Source organism: Tamandua tetradactyla, chromosome 7, assembly GCF_023851605.1.
Source record: "Tamandua tetradactyla isolate mTamTet1 chromosome 7, mTamTet1.pri, whole genome shotgun sequence".
Classification (NCBI taxonomy): domain Eukaryota; kingdom Metazoa; phylum Chordata; class Mammalia; order Pilosa; family Myrmecophagidae; genus Tamandua; species Tamandua tetradactyla.
The window spans coordinates 49,611,487-49,635,947 of record NC_135333.1 but is presented as its reverse complement, the minus strand read 5'-3'; the positions used below and the strand labels follow the sequence as shown (position 1 = coordinate 49,635,947).

At 43.6% G+C, this 24,461-nt stretch overlaps 1 protein-coding gene, 1 long non-coding RNA gene and 1 pseudogene across 5 annotated transcripts; 2 read left to right on the top strand and 1 right to left on the bottom strand.

Annotated features, from left to right (window-relative positions):
- Positions 1 to 150: 150 nt before the first annotated feature.
- Positions 151 to 17,344, bottom strand: PHYH (phytanoyl-CoA 2-hydroxylase). Of its 2 annotated transcripts, none has more exons than XM_077169398.1 (9): positions 17,212 to 17,344; positions 14,610 to 14,668; positions 11,675 to 11,785; positions 10,889 to 11,057; positions 7,922 to 8,003; positions 6,937 to 7,118; positions 4,604 to 4,753; positions 2,275 to 2,409; positions 151 to 472 (listed from the first exon to the last, which is right to left on the bottom strand). In XM_077169398.1, exons 1-9 carry the CDS (start codon positions 17,326 to 17,328, stop codon positions 419 to 421), a joined length of 1,059 nt encoding a protein of 352 aa, XP_077025513.1. In that variant the 5' UTR covers positions 17,329 to 17,344; the 3' UTR covers positions 151 to 418. The 2 variants fall into 2 exon arrangements, with proteins under 2 accessions (XP_077025513.1, XP_077025515.1); XM_077169400.1 differs by lacking the exon at positions 17,212 to 17,344 and adding an exon at positions 16,596 to 17,129.
- On the top strand, positions 6,117 to 6,610 carry LOC143691216 (small ribosomal subunit protein eS12 pseudogene; annotated as a pseudogene).
- A 64-nt stretch (positions 17,345 to 17,408) lies between the features above and the next one.
- LOC143691214 (uncharacterized) lies at positions 17,409 to 24,193 on the top strand. 3 transcript variants are annotated; one of them, XR_013179401.1, is made up of 3 exons: positions 17,409 to 17,525; positions 18,470 to 18,547; positions 21,718 to 24,193. It is a non-coding gene; the product is annotated as an uncharacterized LOC143691214 (long non-coding RNA). The 3 variants fall into 3 exon arrangements; XR_013179403.1 differs by having other exon boundaries at positions 21,699 to 24,193; XR_013179402.1 differs by having other exon boundaries at positions 20,857 to 24,193.
- Positions 24,194 to 24,461: the final 268 nt, after the last annotated feature.

Genomic DNA, 24,461 nt, shown 5'->3' with positions numbered 1-24,461 from the left:
TCTGAAGAGAAATCCCTCATGTCTTGAAATTGGAAGGTGGTAAGTTTATCAGGAGGGGGATGCAGAATGCCACCCAGCCTGAGCATTGAAAGTGTTTCTACTTGGGTAAGGAGCTAACGGAATGGAAGAAATGGATTAAACACACTTAAATTCTGCATCATTCATCTTTTATTAACTGCTACCCTTAGTTTCCTTTAAAACAATTAAATTTCACTTTTAGTGTTTTTACATCTGTCAAAACAACATCACTGAACAGCAAAATTAATTCATCATACGCAATTAAGTCCCTGATACATGCTTTTTAGTTGTGTTGGCAAGTGAAAGAAAAGAAGCACATTATCTTATTAGGAAAACATTCTCCTTAGACACCTTGCTCTTTCCTGATTTCTTTTTAAAAGAGTTTCAGCAATGGGATATTTCAAAGGCTTATTCTTTTTCCTTTCACAAGTCGAGCTCGAAACCTCCAGATATCCTGGAAATAATACCAAACAGAATGAGTTTATGGAATACTTCTATTTGCCTATTCACCATGAGACATGATAGATTTCTAGTATATACAAAATAGTTAAATAGGAAAAAAAAAAATCTCCCCAAGAGTCATTGGTTAGTGAATAGAACCTATCTTGAGACTCCAGTCAATTCACCTCCCATCATCCAAAATAGCATTAGCTTAACTACATCAGACCATCACTGAGCCTGTTCCTTTGCCTTTACAGGTGACGTTACCATCTGCCCATTGGGCTGGGTCTCCATACACATAGTTTAATGCTCACTTTTGTATATGTCACCTGCCTGGGCCATTCTGAGTGTCTCATTAGACCATAACAGGGAAAATTATTTTTGAGCCAACCTGAAGATGTGGTGGAAAGAATGATTCTGGGTTTAGTCCTGGCCCTGAGATCCAGTTCTGCCAATTATGGGACTTTGGCCAACCTCTTAGGCACTTGATTTTCTCACCAACGAGATGGAGCTACATGCAATGCCTCCTCCAATGGTTTTAGGTGAAGAAAATAGATACGAAAGGGCTTTTGTACTGTACAAAGAACTATATAGCAGAACTTACTATTGTTATTCTTAGCAAATCTGATAAACAATAACTCACAGAGGAACGAACATAAATATGGGCAGCAACTCATTTAGTGCGATCTTGATGAAACTCAAACATAATGAATGTATATATTTTTTCTCTTCCTGATAATTCAGGGTGTTGGAGGGAAGCCCCAGTTGACAAAAATAGGTTGGTTATGTAAGGCATTTTAATTACCAGACAAAAGGAGAAGAAAGGAAAGAAACTTTTGCAAATGTGAAATCAGAGCATCTTCAGATACAGGATAAGGTCATAGGTCATAGAGAGAGAAGGGTAAGGGGTGATACAAGACTCCCAAGCTGTATTTTGGGAGATGGCCCCCATGGCAAGGCACCATGTTCCACTCTGTGCCACACTCTGCAAAGTAAGAGCAGCTCAGGGTCGTCACTGCATGATATCCACTCTGGGGTCCCATCATCCCCATGGAAAATGTAGGTATTCATGATGATCTCAGATCCCAAAATAAAGTGGGATCAGCCTCTTGGTTCAGAAGCTAAAATGCATATACTCTGCAAGCTAATTTGCTCACTAATTTGCCTCAATTAATCACGTGTCTACTGATCATCAGTAGAATTGAATATTCCCTAGTTACAAATTATAGGGATGCGTCTTAATTGGGAAAGCAGATGAAATGATGCCTTTTCCACCATGTGAACATCAGCAATCTTCACCTCTGCTACCTGCAATCTAGGACTTAGAAAGCTCCAGATGCAAACTTAATAAAACAAAAGGTTGCTTGAGAATTGCCTTCTGGAAAATCTTACTGGATTCCCTAATGTGGAAATACTCTATTTCATACACATAAAGGAGGCCTGTGTTTGCTATCTGAAACCTTTCCTTTCCTTCTGAGTCTTCAGGTAGACTTCTGCTCCTTCATTTCCTCTCATCTCAGTCTGGTTTCTATTTATTTTCTAACCTGTTCCATATGAACTGTGATTTCCTGTATGCCACAGGACAGCCAGGGCACTTCCGAGGGACACGGAGCTCCCAAGTTCCCACAAGAGTGGTGGTAAACACAAACTGAGATCCCACCAGCATGATTAGTTGAATGAGCAAGAATCCTAAACCTAATGGAACAGGCACTTTAAACTTTCAAATAAAATTCAGTATGAGAATTATTAAGCATCTGAAGAAAACAAACAAACAAAAGCCTGAGATCTTTACCTTGTCATTTCATACAAACATACCTGCAGGTTCAAGTTAGTTTTTATCCCATATAATCGATTTGCGACTTGTGAAATTTCCTTCTCGATGTTTTCTTGGCTGGTGCCCTTCACATCAATGTAATGGCAATTGGCTCCGGCATAATGGCAGGAGATGGCCTGTGCAAAGAGAACCGGTTACATCGGGAAGGAGCATCTCATTAATGCCAGAAGCCCAGCAAGGAGCCAACATTTGGTTTCCAAAATGAAACCCTATTCCACTGTATCCTAAATCAGTCTCTTGGTAATTTAGGCTGAAGGTTAACAGAGAAATCATCCCAAAGTCTTAAAAAGGAATGTACTCTATGGTAATCCCAATCTTCTTCACTGTAAAAAGTTAGTCTCAGTGGTAGTTTGAAAGTACCCCAGAAAAGACATGTCCTTTAATCCTGACTCAGTATTGTAGGGTGGAATCCCTTTTGATTAAATTATCTTCATGGAGATGTGGCATGCCCAATTTTGGGTGTGTCCTTTTGGTTAGATGGAAATGTGACTCCTCCCATTCAAAGTGGGTCTTAATTAGTTTATCCAAGTTCTTTACAGGGGGAAACATTTGGGAGATTACAAGGGGAAACATTTTGGAGAAAGCTCAGACACAGACCCTTGGAGAACAGAAGCAACAGCGCCAACTCAAGACCCAGACATTTAGAGATGCGGAAGGAAAATGATCCCAGGGAAGCTGTTTGAAACCAGAACCAGAAAACATCAGCCATGTGCCTTCCCAGCTGACAGAAGTGTTCTGGACCCATCTGCCTTTCTTGAATCAAAGTATCTTTCCCTAAATGCCTTAGCTTAGACATTTCTATGACCTTAGAACTGTAAACTTGTAATGTAATAAATTCCCTTTTTAAAAGCGGTTTTGCTCCATACATTGCATTCTGGCAGCTTCAGCAAACCCGAACAATCACCCAGTCAAATCTGTGATAGATTGTTACTTCAGGAGTAATAGATTATAAAAATACCTTGAGAAGGAAAATAACATACATAGCCCTCTTCTCAAATCACAAAATACCCAACCTGTTTCCATTAAAGGTGCGTGGATCCTAACAGATCTCAGGCACAGCTTACAAGTTAGCTAGCCTAAGTACTCACACCTGTTCGAGGGCTTTATTCTTTGCCAAAGACATCAAATTCCTAGAGCACTGGAGTCACAAACTCCATATGCCATGAGAGCCCTGGTGTCTAGCCACTTTGAAGCTTGAAGTAAAAGGACAAATGTGCATCCTATTCCACACATTTTTATGAATTTTTAAAATGGTGATTATTTTTCCAGAACATTACAATGGTTGAAAAAATATTGAAACATGGACAGATCACTAAGTTAAAACTCAGCATTATTCCATGTCATTGTGCCTGTTTCCACATGCCCAGCTCTGAGGTCGAATCCCATTTTTATTAAAAATGCTGGTATTTTTGCTCATCAGCGATGTTTTGCATTAATTTTTATTCTCCGGACATCCCCCTTAACTTCTGCATCTGAGCCGAGGGCCTCATTAGCCTCCCCCAGTCCCAAGCCTGGTGAGCCTGGAGGAGATGTGAATGAATGGAAGCTGAATGATGACCATGAACCCTTGGTCTCGGGGAGCCGCAGGCATGAGTAAGAACTGTGTGGAAAACCTGAAAGTACCAGGGAGCCCTGAAGGACCCCACCATTTAACATCAAATCATGGGGCCATGTGAGCCCTCAGTTCTGTCAGATCACCTGAATTGAGAAGAAGCAAAAAATGCCAGTATTTGAGTCATTTTGGCAATTTTTAAATGCAAGCAACAAAATCATTAAATCAAAAACACTGAGGCTAAGGGGTGAAAAAACATGGCTACATGCTAAATCTAATTTCTGTGCTGCTATGATTTGGACCAGTAATTCTTTTTCCCAATGGCAGAGAGATTATGGTCTTTCCTCTTATAATGGCTACAATGATCTATGTGAATTCCAAATTCTATTATTTCAGCCATTGCTTTTACCACAGAACGCACTGGTGGTGGGCAACAATGAAAGCAAGTTATTTTTCTGGAACAATTCCATGGAAGTTCATGATTTGGTTGATCAATAGGATCTTGCTGATCCTATTGCTATTCAGATATTACTTTAGGGAATGGTGGTATTGCCTAGGTATCTTGATATTAGGATATTACAATGTGCTATTACTGATGAGACAAAAACACAAAAGGCAGGAAACTATATTTCCCTGTAAATGAAGTGGACTAATGCCCAGTGTAGTTAAAATTCACACATATTTTACATTTGAATATACTTCTAATTCAGTTTCTAATTCCATTCATCTTCAAAAGGCACAGCAATGGTCACACATACCTTCCGGAATCGTTGGCTTTTGTTCCGGCCCGACCCATGGATAAGCAGAGGGTGGAAGAAGACGGTGTCTCCCTTCTCCATCACCAGATGCACACGACCATTGTTCTTATCATAGTCCTGGATCCCATGGAACAGGATATTAACACCTCCCTACAACACAGAAGAGAAGCTGGGTCTATATTCGAGGAAGCACAACCTTAAAAACTTTGTTGTGATGCATCAGGGAAACAAGAAAAAGGCTCAATAAGTTCTTCCAGGAGAGAGATATAAATTAGATTCTCTTTAAAAATATATACAAATGCCTCCCAGACATCTTGTTTCAGAAAGTCACATGTTGACCTTAAAGTCATTGCTTCTTTGGGGTGAAATGAAAAATTTGGAATTTCCACCTAGCCTATACTTCTTCCTGAAGTATAAGTGAAACTCTAATCAGCTTTGCACATGGTGGCTAATTAATCATTCTTTCCCAAAATGATAATCTCCTCACCTAGAACTTCGATGTAAATCATTCTTCTATGATTCAGGACACTAACCATTCTCCGAAAATAGGGGAGAGAAAATACTCAAAACCCACTGATGTCACACCCAGAATAAAGAAAGATGAATAATTAATTGTATTTTGTGTAATTGTAACTGTATTTGTGTATAATTCTTCCCAAAGCTACTTATTGCTTTCTTAAAGAAACTAAAGTAAGAAGTGATTACTGTGTTCAAGCCTTTTGTGTGTGTGTGTGTGTGTGTGTGTGTATGTGTGTGTGTGTGTGTGTGTAGAGGGGTTCTTTGGGGGAAAGATCCAGCATCCCATTACCCCTCCTAAGACCCCTTGCCAAATTCCTTTTAGGAAATGTCACTTCCCAACTGGACTGTTTGTTGAGACTTTGGGGCAATGTTTCTCTCTCCTGGCCAGGCTGTATATGGGACCAAAGGCCAGGCTGACCAGTCTTCCCACTGCTGCCACGTTGATCTGAGCAAATTATCAGTGAAACAGGCAGGGAAGAACTGGGCCTGGGCAACGGAGCCTGACTGTTCAATAAGCAGAAGCTATTCCCGCTTCCTGGAAAAAAAATTCCCCTCTTCCCCCAAATAAAGTGCAGAGTCATTCATCTAACAAGCAAGGTCCTTTCCAATCTGGTCTTAATGTATCTTCTCAGCTGCATCTCTGCTGCCACTCCTGAAAAGGTATCTCCAGCCCTGGCCCACCCAGACATGAATGCCCCGGGGTCCTTCCCACTCCTCAGCCAGGCTGGTGCTCGCCCCCTGTCCCCATAGCCTCTCCACAGCCGTTGCTATGGAACCTCCCACCCTGGATGCAAGACCAGCCCTTTGCAGAGACTTCCCCCATCTCCCTGCTGGCAGGAGGGGATCCCTGCCCCATCTTTACTCCAAAAACTTCCATGCGAGACGTCCCGAGGCCTGGCACCACGAGAGCCACCTCGTTCTTGGGCTGCATTGCACATGCGCCCAGGGGTCCTGAAATGCTTTAAATACCGTCTTGCGAGGGTTCACGGTCTTTTTCCCTGCCGCGGCCGGGTCGTGCGGAGGCGGAGGCCTGGGTACTTTCAAAATTCGGCCCCACCCGTAACCCCACCGCCATGGCCGAGGAAGGCATTGTTGCTGGAGGTGTAATGGACGTGAACACTGCTTTACAAGAGGTGCTGAAGACCGCCCTCATCCACGATGGCCTTGCACGTGGAATCCGCGAAGCTGCCAAAGCCTTAGACAAGCGCCAAGCCCATCTTTGTGTGCTCACATCCAACTGTGATGAACCTATGTATGTCAAGTTGGTGAAGGCCCTTTGTGCAGAGCACCAAATCAACCTAATTAAGGTTGACGACAACAAGAAACTAGGGGAGTGGGTAGGCCTCTGTAAAATCGGTAGAGAGGGGAAACCCCGTAAAGCTGTTGGCTGCAGTTGTGTCGTTGTTAAGGATTATGGCACAGAATCTCAGGCCAAAGATGTCATCGAAGAGTATTTCAAATGCAAGAAATGAACAAATAAAAAACTTGGCTCTCGTTAAAAAAAAAAAACAAAAAAAAAAACTTCCATGCGTACAACTTACATTCATCTGTGCTGAAGTGTTTATGTCTCATCTCTATGATTAGGCTTTACAATCCCATACCCAGTGCACCCCACATTGGGTGGCTTTTGTACGCTTGTTGAAAGAAAAAAACACTAATGATTTTATCTGGCATCCTTGAACTTGCCCCAATCTTAATTCCAAAGCATGGTAAGGAAAATGCCACCGTGTTCGTGACGCTCTCTATGTCCCTAGACATGAGATAAAAATGGGAGCAGAGACTCTGCCCCAGTCCCAGCCACGGGGCAGACCTACCTCCCACTGGGGGTAGTCGTGCTGCTTCAGGGGCCCCTTGTGTGTGCCGGGGAGCACCACCAGGCACCCATTGTTGCGATCAATGAGCTCCATGGCCGTCCACGCACACACGACGAGATTGCTGGGCCTGAAGGGGAAATAGTGCAGGTCCTGGTGCAAAGGATGCCGGGACGTCTTCTTGCCTGCAATGGAACCTGCCATTAAAGTGGGCCAGGGGGCAAAAACTGCCTGCCCAACCAGAACAGCGGCCTGTCCTGGCAAACCCCAAATGAATGAAGTGACAGGAATGTGGTCTCCCATCGAATCCTCTGAACTTGGTCTCTGGGGGTCCCCTTGTCTCCCCAGCAAGCTATCCAGGGAGGGAGGTTCAGCAATTCCAAGTGACAGGCCTAACACATCGACCTTGCCAGCCATTGGGAGGAAGGAAAAGTAGAAAAAATATGACTCTCTAATGACAGGTTTAATACTACCGGGTTAGCAGAATTTCCCAAAGTGTGAGCCGGGTGCTCCCTGGTTAGCACCTCTTGGGAAGGCTGTTAAAATGTACATTCCTGGGTTCCACCTTCTGATTCAGTCTCACTGATAGAAAAGCTTTGGAGTTCACATTTTAGCAAAGACTAGAAATTTTGGGAATCACCATATGATTTATAAGAGTAGTTTTATTTTGCTAGGGTCAAGGCCTGTGGATCCAGAATGCAAATTCACACTCTCTCAGGTAAGAATGGTTGCCAAAGCTTAGAGGTATATAACAGGATCCTACAGGAACAGTTTTATTTAAATGTGTTTTGGGGAAGCCAAACACCTGAGAGTTTAGCACTAACCCTACAGATGATATCTGAAATGACTGTGATACCTCAATGGTGTTATAAACTATTTTAAGACAGTCATCCAAAGTGTGACCATTATGCTGTGGTTAGAACATCAGCCTAACATACTGCAAAAAGTTTTTTTTCTCATCTCTCCCTAACAAATGAAAGCCCTTTACCTGAATCTGGAGGCTTGTTTATCAGCATGGTGTGCATGGCCATAATATCGGGTCCAGTGAAACACTCCACATATTTCAGAATCTAAGGGACAGGGGAAAACAATCTCAGGGGAAATCAGAGTCAAGGGGGAGAGGCACAAACAAGACCCAGTGAGGGCAAGAAACCCAGCTGGGTATCACACCCTTGCAAACAGACCTTGTATGTCTGTCTGGCAAGGGGAAATCATTCTACAGCTGGTAGGACTTTCTCGCCATTCTCATTTAAACAGGCCTTTTGGAGCCAGGTGGAGACCTAACCATTCTTTTTTAAATAGGAAAAAGAGATGATTTTTCTCTGAAAAAAAAAATCTTTGAGGGTGGGAACTTCAGCCACAGACACGGAGGGCTGCCCAGGGAGAAGGCTGTTTCTCCCTCCCTCGTGGAGGCTCCTCCTAAGAAGGGACCACAGAAGACTGCCGTACTCTCTGTGGCTGCCCTGAGTAACCTAGAAGAAAGCAGAACAGTGGTCCACACCACCCAGCCAGTGGGGCCTCTCCTACAACCCATCTTTCCTGAGATCTATGAACGGGGCAGAGGGAAGGGAATGGGGACATGGGTTAATAGGAAAAGCAGGTTCCTGCCCTCTTGAAGTTTAGAAGGCAGTGGGAAGAAAGATGTGAAACAAAGGTCATGGAAACTGGTGGTGGAGACACCTGCCACAAAGAAGAAATGGAAGCAACGTGGCGGGTGGCAGGAAGGGAAGGGTTAGTCACAGGTCAGGAGCTGGGGTGCTACCTCGCATGTCGTTCCCAGCCAGGAGAGAGGCAGGAAGCACAAAGTTGAACACTGAATACCTACTGGTTCCAGGGGTTTGGTTCTCCAGCCTCACAATGACCTCTTACCATACTGCCCCACTAAGTGGAAACCTGAGGCCAGCAAGTTGCCTAAGTTGGCAAAGCCAGTTAGGTGACAAAGAAAATATTCAAACTCGGATTCTCAAAGCAATGAGGCATGTTCTAGTACTTCCTGACTATTTGACCTTCTGTGATAAAGGAACATTGGCCATTTGCCCATGAAACGCTTGAAATCTCAGGAACACCCTAGAGGTAGTCAGGCCCGAATGTTTTTTGGTAAAGCCAAAGTCATTTTCTGCAGGCCAGCATTTCCTAAACCGCACCCATTTGAGAGCCATCTTCACAACTGCCATATTTTAGACAGTTATTTCACCAACGATTTCCCTCAGCAAACTCACTCTTTTTATTTAATCTTATTCTGATTAAATAATATGCTCAAAACCATAGGTTTGCAGTGCTGGTGGGTTTTTTTTCCCCTAATACTAATTGAAATAAACACCTAACTACAGAAATGGTACATACCTCCCCAAACCACTGTAAGCAGCACCAGAGAGAGTCCACACGTCAGAAATGTAGAAATCACTAAGTTGCCTTCAATTTCATGCTTTTAATCCACAACCCACTTACAAACCTTCCATTTCCACCACAGGACTTGAGGTCAAGAAGCATGGGTGAGCAAAAGGGGCTCCTCTCCAGTCCTCCCCACAAGGGTCTGGATGTCACAGGTAGCCAGCTCACCTGTACAACATTTCTTCATCGAGTCAAATTTTTTGACAATATCTGGTTATCCTTTCTAGTAAGTATAATATGTAAAGTCTCCTTCAACACCACTCTAAACAAATAGTTAATAAACCATGGCTCATTTATACCATGGATTACCAAAGCAGCTGTTTAAAAGGAATGAAGGAGATCTGTGAATATTGATATGGAAAGTTGTCTAAGATCCAGTGACAGTGGAAAAAACAAAAAGATGAGCAGTACGCTCCTGTCGAGGAGATAAATTATGCCTGCACATATATGGACTCTTTCTAGGTGAATATACAAAAAGCTTAGCAGGGAACAGGGCTGGGGAGACATCATTTTTTACTTCATGCCATTCTATTCTGTGTACATTTTTTCATACATATGAATAATAATTTTAAAAAAATCTATTTGGAGTTGAAATACAATTCACATCTCTACTGACCAGATTCATGAAAGGAAAAAATACAAATGGATTGACAAAGACATAGCCTTAGCAATGTCACCTCTGTGGAAATGCCTCTATTGAGAGTCGGGGGAACCTCCTGTTCTTTAAAACAGAATTCCCCATCTTTCTCAACTCTAGGGCAGGTGCTGGGGAAGTGAAAGACACACTTGGCAGCCATCTCCCAGCCCTCACTTATGCACCTCCTTTTCCCCCCTTGCTTGTTTGTGTACAGGTGTTTAGTATGTTTCCATCTGTACTTGTCTGTGTGCAGGTATTATACTGGTATTGTTTTATTTTGTAAGAGACTGCAGGCAGCTGGGGTAGCTGTTAAATCCTTGGTCAGCCCCAGCTGTGTGCCAGGGCGCAAAGCCCTTCCTCCTGCAGTCTCTGAAAGCTCAGCATCAGGCAGCACAGGGGTCCCTCATCTCTGAGGCACAGTGAGGCATGCAGACCTGCCATCCACTACCCCTGACCTGAGCAGCTGGCCTCGCCGCCTGTGGGACTGGCCAAGGTGGGATCTTTTTTTTTCCTGCTTTTTCGGATCCTTTGTGCTGTATAAACAATATAGTGGTCATTTGCTGCCCGAGCCTGTGTTCCCATGACACACTATACAGCAATTTACTCATGCAGGGTTTCACAACCTTGGCACTACTGATATTTTGGACCAGATAATTCTTCCTTGCTGGGGGCAGGGGGCCTGTGCATCTTAGGTTTAGCAGTACCCCTGGCCTTGATGAACTAGATCCCAGTAGCACCTCCAACAGTGACAGCTAAAAATGTCTTCAGATGTCAAACTTCTTGGGAAGGTGGGCAGAATGGTCCTTGGTGACAACTAGTGCTCTAAGGCCAAATGCAGAAAAGGATTACAGCAAAACCAGCAGATTTTAGAAGCAGGAAGACTTAGTTATTAACTTAAATAGAAACAAACACAGGAAGGTCTCTAACCTCAGGGAGAGCACAGTATCTAAAGAGCTCCTCATCTTCTTGGAAATCCTGGATCTTTGTAATCACTTTTTCATCTGGAATATATTCTGATTTTGCAATGGTCACATCTCTCATAACCATTATTCCCATTGGTTTCACCTCCTTTCTGCAGATTTTTTCAAACTCATCCCTAGAAAATTAAATTGGAAAATATCATCACTGCTTACTCCAAGCACCTGCCTGACCCTGCTCTGTGGAAGGGTCCGCAGACTTTGGGGTATGTTTGCAGCTGGGTAGAAATAGTTCTGATGCGAGGGAATGGGACATGGCCAACTTTGAAGTCCTGGATTCCTACCCGTCAGTCTGGACCCCACTGCCACAACTAAACAATCCTTAATGCGGGAGACCAGGCGGAGCATCTGTGACTTGATTATAGGGTTGTAACAATAACAATAGCAAATGCTTCCTCTGCCCTTATTATGGCCTCCCCATGTCCCCATCTGCGGTATATAATACTGCATTCAGTCCTGACAACAATGCTGGGAGGCAATATGATTATATTCCCATTTTACAGATGAGGAAACAGAGGCATAGAATGGTTAAATAATTTGCCTAGGATCCACAGGGCTAAGTGGGTTGAACTAAGATTAAAGCCACGCAGTCTGGTTCCAAGCTCATGCTCTAACTATTCCCAACAAACCAAATCCTTCTATAAAAATATGAACATGCACAAGTGGATCTTATTTGTATTCCTGTTACATACACTTAGCACATACTTCTGTAAAATAGCAAATCGTGTTACTATACCTAAAGCGTTGGATATCAGCATCGGACACCAGATTTTTAATGACAAGAAACCCATTTTCCTCATAAAACTGTCTCTGTTCCAGGCTTAGAACATTGTTATCCAGAGTATACCTAAAGGAGAAAAAAAAAATCAATAAATAATTCCAATAAAATAATTCCAGCCTAACAGTATGTATCAGGAACATGTGAAATAGTGATACTCTTCAACCCAGTATTCCCTTTTTTAAAAAAATATTTTTATTGATGGAACAACATACAAACACAAACATTCTTAACATAAAGAACATTTCATACTTGTTATACAAACAATGGCTTACGATATCATCACACAGTTGTATATTCATCACCATGATCATGTCTTAGAACATTTGCATCACTCCAGAAAAAGAAATAAAAAGAAAAAAGAAAATATTCATACACAGCATACCCCGTACCCCTCCCTCTCATTGGCCACTAGTATTTCCATTTACCCAGTATATTTTAACCTTTGTTCCCCTTATTTTTTTCTATACCCCTTACCACTCCCTTTCACTGATCACTAGTATTTCAATCTACTCAATTTATTTCAACATTTGTTCCCCCCATTATTTATTTATTTTTATCCTATTTTTTACTCATCTGTTTATACTGTAGATAAAAGGAGCATGAGACACAAGGTTTTTACAATCACACAGCCACATTGTGAAAGCTGTATTATTATACAATCATCTTCAAGAAACATGGCTACTGGAACACAGCTCTATAGTTTCAAGCATTTCCCTCTAGCCACTCTAATACACCTTAAACTAAAAAAGGGATATCTATATAAGGCATATGAATAACCTCCAGGATAACCTCTTAACTCTGTTTGAAATCTCTCAGCCATTGACACTTTATTTTGTCTCATTTCTCTCTTCCCCCTTTTGGTCAAGAAGGTTTTCTCAATCCCTTAATGCTGAGTCCCAGCTCATTCTAGGATTTCTGTCCCATGTTGCCAGAAAGGTTTACACCCTGGGAGTCATGTCCCACATAGAGGGGGGAGGGCAGTGAGTGTGCTTGCCATTTCGCTGAAAGAGAGAGGTCACATCTGAGCAACAGAAGAGGTTCTCTTGGGGGTGACTCTTAGGCCTAATTTTAAGGAGGCTTAGGCTATCCTTTGTGGGGATAAATTTCAGAGGAACAAACCCCAAGATTGAGGGCTCAGCCTATTGATTTGGTTGTCCCCAGTGCTTGTGAGAATATCAGGAATTCTCTAAATGGGGAAGTTGAATTTTCCCTCTCTCTTCCCATTTCCCCAAGATGATTTTGCAAATAGTTCTTTATTTACTGTTCAAATCACTCTGGGATTTATCATCAAGCCAGTATTTCTAAGCTTTAAGAAAATAATACAAAAAAATGTTTTTGTCCAAAGCATTAACTGTAGTCACCAAAAAGACACTGTTAATGGAAGAACTAATCATATTGGTTAATTAACTAGTGATGAGTAATTATATTATATCTACTCATGGAATATGACTTAGGCATTAAAAATAAAACATTTATACTAACATGGACAATGCTTTTTATATTAAAATAGGATTAGAATGCTTGAAAACCAAGCCACTATTTGTAGAAAAAATGATAGGCCCAAATTTTTAAACAGTGATTGCTTTTCAATAATAGAATGATGGATAATCTTTAAAAATTCTTTCTATTTCTCTGAGTTTTAAACATTTTCAATAATAGGGTTTGGTTTCAAATGGAAACAGCACCAATAAAACTTATTTTATTTTTCAACTTTTATTATGGTAACATATTTACAACACAATATTTCCCATGTCATGTACTTTTATATATACAATTCCATGATATTACCAATACATTTTATTTTTAAAACTGTGTAGTTGATGCATTCTCAGAAGTAATCAAAGTAACAAAACCCAAAAAAGTGCACAAAACTCAAATTCCCCCAATCCATTCATTTAGATTTGAGTTGTGGCTGAGAATATTCTGTGGTGATCAATGTCTTCCCATTAAAGGAAATTCAAGATCAAAGACACTAGCTAATATATGTCCATATAATCCAGACATAATCTAATTTAAAATGTGATGGCTCATACCTGAGTTTTAAAACTCAGATTATGTATTTTTTTATATTTTTACCAGTTTAAAAATACAAAGAGAAAATAAAACTCTGGGTCTTCAAAATGGTCCATGATTGCACTCATTAGAACAAGTCCTGGAAACTGAGAATTTGTATTTGAATTCTAATCAGGCAGTAGAATCTTTTACATTTTCTATCTAGTTATCACTGGAAAAACTCTTAAGATACACACTAGAGTAAAAAGTTTAAAAATTATATGAATTTCCTGAAACCTAAAGGGCCCAGCCTAGATGGAACATCAGCTAGTTCCATCTCCCTACCCCATGTTACCGACAGCCCCTTCTAATATGAAAAAGTTAGAATGGCCATAGCCCAAATACCCCTAAAGAGCAGGATAGAAATATCAAAGGTGATGATGGAGTTATACAGAGAAGGTAGAATTTAACAAATGTATGATTGTTGAATCATTATACTGGTATTTCTTTTAGTCTCCAGTATCTTAGAGCAGCTAGAAGTAAAAACCTAAAACTATGAAATTGTAACACATACCAAACTCTGAAATCTGTTCTGCAACTGGTTGTTGTGCTATGCTTTGAAATTTACTTCGTTTATGTATATGTTATTTTTCAAAAAGAAAAAAAGAGTCAGTTGTGATCATAAAAAAAAATCTTTATTCCTTCTGGAGCAGCTAGAAGGAAAAATCTGAGATGATGATATGGTAGCCCATGACAAACCCTGGGATCTGTCCTGTAACTACTTGTTGAAGAGTGCTTTGAAAACTATTGCTTTTTTCTTTCTTCAGTATACATATACACTTTGTATATATGTTATATTATACAATTTTAGAAGTTAAAAAAAAATACATGTACTTACTGGAATTGTTGAGGCTGGAGACTGGAAGAGGAAACAGCTCCTGAAGTGGGGTGAGCTACCTAATAGATGAATTAAGGCAAATAAAGTGAAACTTGGGAGCCAGCCTTTTCTAGAAAGAATAATGAGCTCTGGACTGGTTCTCATGAGGAAGGACTGTTCTAAACATCTGTCAGCCAGCATGTTTCACACACAGCTGCTGGCATGGGTGCTGCTGCTTCAGGACCTCTTCCAGGTATCCCTTTGTTTTCAGTTTTCCAATAGCCTGAGGAGGCGGTAGGAGGAGCAGGAGCTGTTCTCCTCCAGAGAGCAAGTGGGCCAAGTCCATCCAGCTGAGCCGGGGTTTGGCCCTCACCCTTTCCTTCATTGCCTAAATCCTTTTTATTCTAAATGTCGTTACTTCCACTAAACAGCCGCATGAATAAAAATTCAAGTGCTCATCCCCAGAAGTCTGGAGAAAGCTGTGCTATATTCTCTTTTAATTTAGTGTCAATCAAGTCCCAAACATTAGAAAAAGTTTGGCTGGTCATCAAAAAAAAAAAAAAAGCCTATAAAATAAACAATGACTCCCAGAAAAGTCTAGGATAATTTTAAATTTCCTGAGGAACTAGAACTTCTTTCTGTAAGCCCTCTTTTCTACCCAGGGACTACAAGTTATTGACAACGCATCTTGTTGGTTTTTTTCCTTTCTTTTCTCATTGTTTCTTTAGCTTCAAGAGCTACTTTCGGAACTTCACTCCTCACTCCCATGCTGAGTGTTTCATAAATGATGCCCTCTTATAAGCAGGTGACATAATCATCAAAGAAGTCAGAATCATGGCTGCTGGCTTGTTTTCCTCAATGTACAAAGGTTAAAGACTTAAGTCAACTATCTTGAGCAGAACATGCTGCCAGGACAGTCCACACTTCTGCCTTCCAGTCTAATGTTCTTTTCGCCTCTCTACCACTCCTGCATTGTTTTAAACTTTGAAAACGATTATTCTTCATCCCATAATCCACTTTCTTTAGACACAGATGGAAAGAAAGGATGTCACAGAATTCCCGAAGTCTATGGAAAACCCCACACTGAGAAGGTAGGCCACCAGGCGCATCTGGCTACTTACAAATTTAAGTATAAATGAATTAAAGTTAAATAAAATTAAAAACTCAATCTCTAGCCACCTCAGCCACATTCCAAGTATGCAAATCTATATCTGGCTAGTGGCCACTGTACTGGACAGGGCACGTGCAGAACGATTCCATTAATGCAAAAGTTGTGTTGGATGGTGCCGCTACGGGAAATACAGGTGAAAATTCCAAGCTCTAGCCTCGGCCCTACTAGAAAACCCAGCAGGATCAGCACATCCACTCTTACAAGGCTGAAGGAGGTGGGCAGGTCAGCCTCAGTTCTAGTCCCAGGTATTGTCAGGGGTGCTCAAAATGTATCCTACATCAGAATCGCCAAGTTAAAGAGCAGACTGTTCAGCGCCCCCAAGAAATTCTGATTAAGCAGGGCTGAAATGAGCCCACGACTCGGCATCTCGTTCCCAGGTGATGGTGACATGCCAACCACTCAACCCCACTTTAATAACCACTGCTCTTGGTCAAGGCTAACCGTCTCCTAGCCTTAGTTCCTCAGGTTTCTCATGAGATTACATAATCACCCAGGTTAGCCTATCATTCTATGGGCAAAATTTTACACTTACAATAGTTACAGTATATGACTGCTTCGAAGTGCAGCACAAAGCAGTTAATGAAAATAAAAGAAACCTTAGGAGAGAAGTCAGGATCCCAAACATATAACAGCAAGACAAAAGCTCATTAGGTGGCTGAAGAAAAAAAACCGGGCAGAGTTTCCCGCAGAGCTTCTAAAAGTATGGCCCGTATGGTAACACTTAATCTGAGCTGGCCAGAAGAGTTCTCTAACTTCAAGGTTATTTTTTGCGTCCTATGGTGACACCTTTCAGGACCCGCACCATTTGCCACACCACAGCTCTCTCCCAGACGCACCAGGCGCGGAACCACCAGGTCCATCCCGTACTGGGTCCATTTCCAGAAGGCCACGCTTCAGTCCCGTGGCGTTCACAGGCACCCGGAGCCGGCGGCCCAGGAAGCTCGCCCGGACAAGGGCAGCAGGCTAGGGCGCTGCCCGGGGACGGCTTGCGGAAAGGCCGTGCGCCTGCTCCTCAGGGAAGGGGGACCCGGGCCAGCAGCCACCACCCACCCCGACGGCCCGTCGTGACCATCTCCAGATGGCGCCGGGCACCTCTTAGAGGGAGGCCGTGCGAGGACCTTTCAGGAGCCAAGGACAGAGGAAGACAAGCCGGGAGCAGTTCCTCTAACCACCTCCAGTTCACACTCCTCACTAAAGCAATGGCGAGGCTTAGCTCCCTCCGGGTGGCTGGGGCGCCCCAGCGCGGTCAGGCAGTTCCTACAGGCGCTCCAGGTTTCGGCGGCTCCGAACACTCCCCACACCCCGTCCCGGGCCGCAGTGGCCAGGGCAGGGGCAGCCGACCGCGCCGTGCGTCCTGAGCGCCACCATCCCCGCCGGGACATTAGGGCCCCACCCAGCGCGCAGCCGCGGAGCGCTCGCCCTGGGCCCCTCCACGCGCGTCCGAAAGGATACGACGGCCTCGGGCGCCAGCCGGCCGAGGTGCCTCAGCACGGTGTGTAAGCGGACAGCAGGGCGGGCCATGGCAGCAGAGGGTGAAGGCGGGTGGCAGGCGGCCTGGGCCTTTAACATCACGGCGCCCCGCCTTCAGGGCGGGATGGATACCAGGGGGCGGGGCGCGGGGGAGGGGTTTGGAACGCCGGGGAGGGAGGGGCGCGAGGCTCCGGGCGCAGCTACCTCAGGAAGCGCCGCCAGGCCGGAAGGGACTCTTCCTGGTTTTTTGGCAGAGACGCCAGTGTTTCGGTGCTCTCCTTCCCCCTCCGCCTGGGGTAAGTTATGAGGCCAGTTAGTCTCCCTACCACGCGGAGAAGGACACCCGGGCTTGCAGGGCCGACACCCCCCGGCACCTACCCCAAGTGTGAAAGAACTGAGCTGGGGTTTGGCCCCACGCCTTCAGCACCCAAGTTCTCGTCATTCCAAATGGCCATCCCTTTCCCTAAACTGCTGCACGAATAAGAAGTCAAGTGTTCATCCCCAGAAGTTTGAAGAAAGCTGTGCTATTCAAAAGAGGTGTTTAGAGGGAGTCCACTCCCAAACGTTAGACACAGTTTGGCTGGTCAGTTTTTTTTTCTAGTTATGTGTTACCAGGGATACCTGGGCCTGAGCAGGGGGTCCTCTCTGGTGCCATTGACAATGGGAATCAACCACAGGGGTGAGGTAAGCAGCTTTATTATTTGCAACTGCAAAAGCAAGGGGCCAGGGGCCAAGCCTAATACTGCAACCCACTGACTCCCCAAACTAACTTCTATTTCCCATCTTATATCCCATTTCCTCCCCTCCTCCCCAGCTCACTGCACTTTTCCTTATCATTCTGTCTTTTATGCATGTGCAAAAGTATGTTCTGGTATGATCAGGAAATCATGCATCTTCATACATTGCATGTTCAAGGAATAGCATCTCAACTCCTCCTTGAGGCAGGAAACATACTATTATAATGAGCCAAAGTTTATCTTAGGACAGATTAATCCTTTCTGCTCTTGCTCTAGAGTCCAGTTTGATCCAGCCTTGCAGCTATAGCTGTTGACCAGGATACTCTGACCACATCTCCTGGGTGCTGACAGCTGTTTTTTGTTTGTTTAGCTTGTTTTTCCATCCTCATCTTTGGTCGGCTGGATAGAATTCAACATCGTTAGTTTGGGTGCAATTAAGGGCCATTGGCCTCATCATGCATTTTGCTGGCTTTAATCCCTGCGCCCCTTTCATGTGTTCACAGGATGCTTCACATGAGGGCTTAAGGAGATGAAGGATGAGGTCTGTCTTCTATAGCTTCTTCCTGCTGACTAGGGGCAGTGTGAGTAGAAGAGGGCCTCTGCCTGGGATCGGGGAGGAGGGGAGGATTCTGTGGTCCGGAGAGACTGGTATCCCTGGAGGAACATGAGCTGGTCCTATATGTTTTTTGCTTGATCTTGAATGAATGTTTGCAGGCAATGGAGCCTTAGTGGGGCAAAAGTTAAACCTAAAAGCCAAGGTAATTAGTGACCTAAGAGGGGCAATAGCCACTTTCCCAGGGAACTGTGTACCCAAGAAGTAATAGAGTTGCCAAAAGAGAAAAGGTCACTTGCTTTTTTCTTCAAATCATTAATGCTCTGCTGAACTACCCCTGATTCATTCACATAAATTGTAATAATCTTCCTTTGAGAAATGACAAGCTCCTCCCTGAGTAGCAGTTAGGAGACCCAGGGCCCTTCGATTTTGGAATACTACCCTGGCAAGGGATTCTAGTTGTTTTTGCACTCTTAGCTCCAAGTTGGCTAGTTGTTTGATATCTCTTCCCACGCCTGCAACAAGTTTGCCATTATGTCAGGGTAGCTGCCAGTCTCGTGAAGACATTGCCACCAGAAATGCGAGAAGAACAAGATAGGGAGCCCTCTTGTGCCTGGGAAGGAACTCAGTGGTGATGTGGAAGGGAACAGAGGCATTGTCAGGTGCAGCACTTAACTTTGGGATGATGTATCTGAGTCCACAGAGACTGCTCCACTTCGGGGGCGGGGGGGAGGTAAGTAGAGATGCTACAGATGAAGTATATTCCTTGATTCGTATTTAAAGAGGTGGAGAAAGAGACGTTAGTTCAGTCAGTTGCTCCTATACAGGTCTCTGGAACATAGTTATATAACCCTAGATGCCGGTTTCTCAAGCTGAGAAATAGAGTTTGCCAACACTGCTCCAAGCAGAACAGGTGGTGAGTGGTCCTATCACAGATAAGGTTGGAATGCCATATTCTGGGATAGAGCCAGGCACACTGCCTACTTGCGGTGGAGGAGTCTAGGAAAATGGAGTATATGTTTTGGGGTCTCCCTTGGCATCTAAACTTCCAAAGGCAGAGTTCCATATTTCCCACAAACCCTCCCTTGAGGGGTTCTGCCAAGTAATCTCATAGCCTGGGATGAGGGAAGTTTTATGTATGCTTTAGAAAGAGGGGATCCCAAGGTCTTATGATATAAGACTTTGGCAAGGGATTGGGAAAAGGAAGGGAGGTGTTAGAAAGATAGTGATGTTACATGCCTAGTCAGGGAGGTGCTCAAGGTGGGACCCCACATTTAGATTTGAAAGGACGCAAAACCAATAGGACTTGTCCTCTGGTAGGGAGGGGGCAAATTGGAGAAAATTTTTCTGGGCACACTCCTGAACATATGCATAGATTAAGGATTTATTGAGGGTGCATGCCCCCTCTGGAAAACTCCACCAGATGCCAGTGGCCCCTTGGATATGGAGGGTAATGGAGGGATTCCATGTGAGCATTGGTGCAGGAACAGCCACATGGGTGGTCCTAAGGGAAAGACAGAGCCAACAGTTAGGTTGCTAGTTAACTAAATGCTTTGTAGAGTGGGAATATGGGAAGACCATGGCCCATTGATAGTCTAGAAGAGACTAAAAAACTGTGTCTGCCAGGGCATTATGGTACGTGCAGCAACTTTTTCCTCTGGAGCAGCAACCTCAGGTCACTTTGGGGCTTAGCAGTGTACTGAGTACTCTCCAGAGTTTCTTCTCTGTGTAGTTGCTTAGCAGTCTCAGGCTTTGGGATATATATTTTCATATGGAAGTGATGACCCCCAGCTTGACTCCCTGCAATTTAAGAGAGGAATGGGTAGTGAGGAGCACAGTGTAGTCTTTCATATTTGGGAAGCAGTAGATCTTCTGGGTGTCTGTTGGGAAAGCAAAACAAGAGTTAACATCTGCAGTCAGGGCTCCCAACCTTTTAGACCAGACATGTAAGGCCCCTTCCATGGTGAGAGGGCCTTTTTACTTCCTGGTCCCAGACAGGGTCTTCCATACATTTACACAAACAAACTTAATTTCAGCCCACTTCTAGGGTCCACCCTGATTCAGAGGAGAGCTATTGGCAGTGTCTCTGTCCATTTTAAATTTGCTTCCTGATAGATATTACTCAACATTTTTTTTAAGAGTGTGATTCATCTGCTCAACTTTTCCTGAAGATTTGGGTCTCCAGACTGAGTGGAGATTCCAATTAATTCCTAAGAGATTCCAGTTAATTCCTAATGATCCAGAAACCCTTTGCATTACTTATGAAGTGAAGGTGCATCCATTGTTGAATTGAATAGAATGTGGAAGTCTGAATCCAGATATGATCTTCTGTCACAGGAATTGAGCCACTGCCTTAGCTGTTCCATGTGACTTGTCTATGCTTCTACCCATCCAGAAAAGGTGTCTCCAGTTACTAGGAGGTATCTAACCCTCCAGCTGCTTTCGACATTAATGTGAAGTCAACTTGCCACTCTTCACGTGGTGTTGGTCCACTGCCATCTCTTCCAGGGACAAGATTCTCTTTGGCTTATTCTGCAAACAAATTATACATGTTCTGGTGACACGTTGGATACTCTGAGCCAGCCTTTGTCTGGCTACTCTTACTTTCAGGAAATTTAAAAGTGTCTCCTTTCATAGTGATTAACTTGATGATAGTGGCAGATGAGCAGCTCTACCAACTTTCCAGGTAGAAAAAAGAGTCCCTGGGGACTTTTAACCCATTCCTCTAAGGTGGTATGTTAGGTTCCCAGTGTCATCTGTGAAGCCCCATTCTATGATCCTTTTTCAGTCTTTTTCCTCATAGTCTGACTGGAAAACTTTTTTCAACAGTGATTTGCTGGGGCAACTGCAGGGACCCAAGTACCATGACCTGGTCTAGTTCCCAACATTTTTGTGCTGCTGCTCTTGCAGCGACGTCAGCCTTGTAATTCATTTGAACTACATAGGACTAGCCTTTTTGGTGTCCCCTGCAGTGCACTACAGCTACTTGGTGTGGAAGCTGCACTGCTTCTAGGGGCTACAAAATTAAATCACCATGCAGTGTGGACAACCAAAGCTATAGGCTGAGCCCCCAGTCTTGGGGTTTGTTCATATGAAACTTAACCCCACAAAGAATAGGTCAAGCCTACTTAAAATTAGGCCGAAGAGTCACCCCCAAGAGAGCCTCTTTTGTTGCTTAGATGTGGCCTGTCTCTCCAGCCAGCACAACAAGCAAACTCACCACCCTCTCCCTGTCTACGTGGGACATGACTCCCAGGAGTGCGGACCTTCCTGGCAACGTGGGACTGAAATCCCAGAATGAGCTGAGACTCAGCATCAAGGGATTGAGAAAAACCCTAGAATGAGCTGAGACTCAGCATCAAGGGATTGAGAAAACCTTCTCAACCAAAAGGGGGAAGAGTGAAATGAGACAAAGTGTCCATGGCTGAGAGATTCCAGAGTCAAGAGGTTATACTAGAGGTTATTCTTACGCATTAAGTAGATATCACCTTGTTATTCAAGATGTAATGGAGAGGCTGGAGGGAACTGCCTGAAAATGTAGAGCTGTGTTCCAGTAGCCATTTTGCTTGATGATGATTGAATAATGATATAGCTTTCACAATGTGATTGTGAAAACCTTATGATTGATGCTCCTTTTATCTACCTTGTGAACAGATGAGTAGAACATATGGAATAAAAATGAATAATGGGGGAACAAATGTTAAAATAAATTTAGTTTGAAATGCTAGTGATCAATGAAAGGGAGGGGTAAGGGGTATGGTATGTATAATTTTTTTTTCTGCTTTCGTTTTATTTCTTCTCTGTTGTCTTTATTTCTTTTTCTGAATTGATGCAAATGTTCTAAGAAATGATCATGATGTTGAATATGCAACTATGTGATGGTATTGTGAATTACTGATTATGTATAATGGAATATTATATGTTAAGAATGTTTGTGTTTCTTTGTTGTCATTTTTTTAATTTAAAATTAATTTAAAAAATTTTTTAAATAATGAAATGTGACTCCACCATACAGTACACAAAAATTAATTAATTAATTAATTAAATCACCATGTTTAACTTCCCGGTCTCCTGCCGACCGCAGTCCTGTTTCTTTCCAAAGGGCCCCACATGCGTGGAGAATTAAGAAGGAATATTTTGAGTCCGTATAAATGTTCACCTCTTTCCCTGTCCCTAGGTCCAGTGCTCCAACAAGGCAATTAGCTCAACTCTCTGAGCCAAGGTCTGTGGTAGTAAAGGTTTGGCTTCCAAGATATGCTCCCAGACACCAAGGCATACCCTGCTCTTCTCAGTCCATTTTCCACATAACTGCTGCCATCTGTAAAGATGTCCAAATTGGAATCTGGAAGGGAAGTTATCACTCAAAATTGGGGGAATTGTATAAGCTTCCTGTCGGACCTCAGCACAATCATGTATCAGCTCCCCCTCTTGTTCTGATGGGAACAAGGGAGCCAGATTCAAAGAAAGGGACACCTGCAACTTTACTTCATGGTTGTCCAGAAGCATGGCCTGCTATTTTCTGAGTCTGCCCTGAGTCAACCAAATGTTTCCTTTTCCTTCTAACAAAATTAGGACCCAGTGTGGAGTGTGCACTGCTATGGGCTGACCCAGGATAAACTCAGCCTCCTACAGTAGCAGCCACAGCCCATCAACAGAGTGGCCTGCCTCTTGCTGTATTGTCCAGTCCTTTGGAAAAATGAGCCACTGGTCTGGAGTCATTTTCCAGAGTTTGTGTCAGCACACCCATGGCTGTGACTTGCCTTTCATGCATGAACAGATCAAAGGACTCTCATAGGTCTGGGAGTCCCAGGGCAGGAACTCTGGTTAACTTATATTTTATTTCCTTAAAGACTGTCTTACAACAGGATCCCATGCTAGGAGTTTATTTTCTTCCCTTTTAGGGAAGGCTTGGCCATGAGGCCAAAATTGGGAATCCAGATGCAGCAAAATCCTGCCATGCTCAGAAACCCCCTCAGCTGTCCATGGTTCCTGGGCCTCTGGATCTGGATGGCTGTGCTGATGTGGGCAGCCATGAGGCTCCTCTTGCCCCCTGCTATCTGGAACCCCAGATACTTGACTTGTTGTCTTACTAGCTGAGCCTTTTTCTGAGAGATTTTATGGTCCAAGGTTCCCAAGTAGTTTAGTAACACAGGAAGTGTCCCTTAGGTCGGCAATCTCCAATGGGCGAGCAACTAAAATGTTATCTACATAGCAAATATTGGCCTTCCATGTCTCTGTGTAGGGTTTCCCTCAGATCCTAAGCCAGTCGTCTCAGCAAGCCTGTGGCCTCAAGATGGTGCCAGATGGGTAGGATGTCCAGTCGGACCTTCAGCAGGATTGGGTACTGCCGACCCTACAGGTCTAGCCTCTTCTTTCAGTTCTACTCAAATTGGAACCAATCAGTTGGCTTGGCCCAGAAGTCTGCAAGCCCATACAACTGGGTTGACCAGAGTCTTGACCTGTAAAGTGGGATAGTAGTTCCAACACCAGTGTCACCCAAGAGCAGGAGAGTGGCCTGCAGAGCCATCACCTGGTGGTCTGGCACCTTAGTTTTAAGGTAATGAGCTGAAGGAAATTTGGGTTTGTAATTTTGTTAGCATGTTCCATCCCAGTAATAGGATAGGGCACTCTGGCATGTATGAAAACTTGTGTTTAGTCCCTACTTTGCATTCCAATGAGGCAGGAATCTGGGTTGTTGTCCCCTGTCGTGCTCAGACCTGTAACGAAGGTGAAAGCGGGGCCGCAAAAGAAAGAGAAGAAACACAAGTAAAGTAAAGCAAAAGAGTGGGGACAGGGGTCAATGACTGAAGCGGTCAAATCCGTCTTCTTTTTCCACTCAGCATTTATTCATGAATCATAAGAGAAAGTGCATGCGTGCTTATTTTTTATTGTTCTTAACACCATGTATATTTCTTGCTTAATGTTTAATCTTTATTTACAAC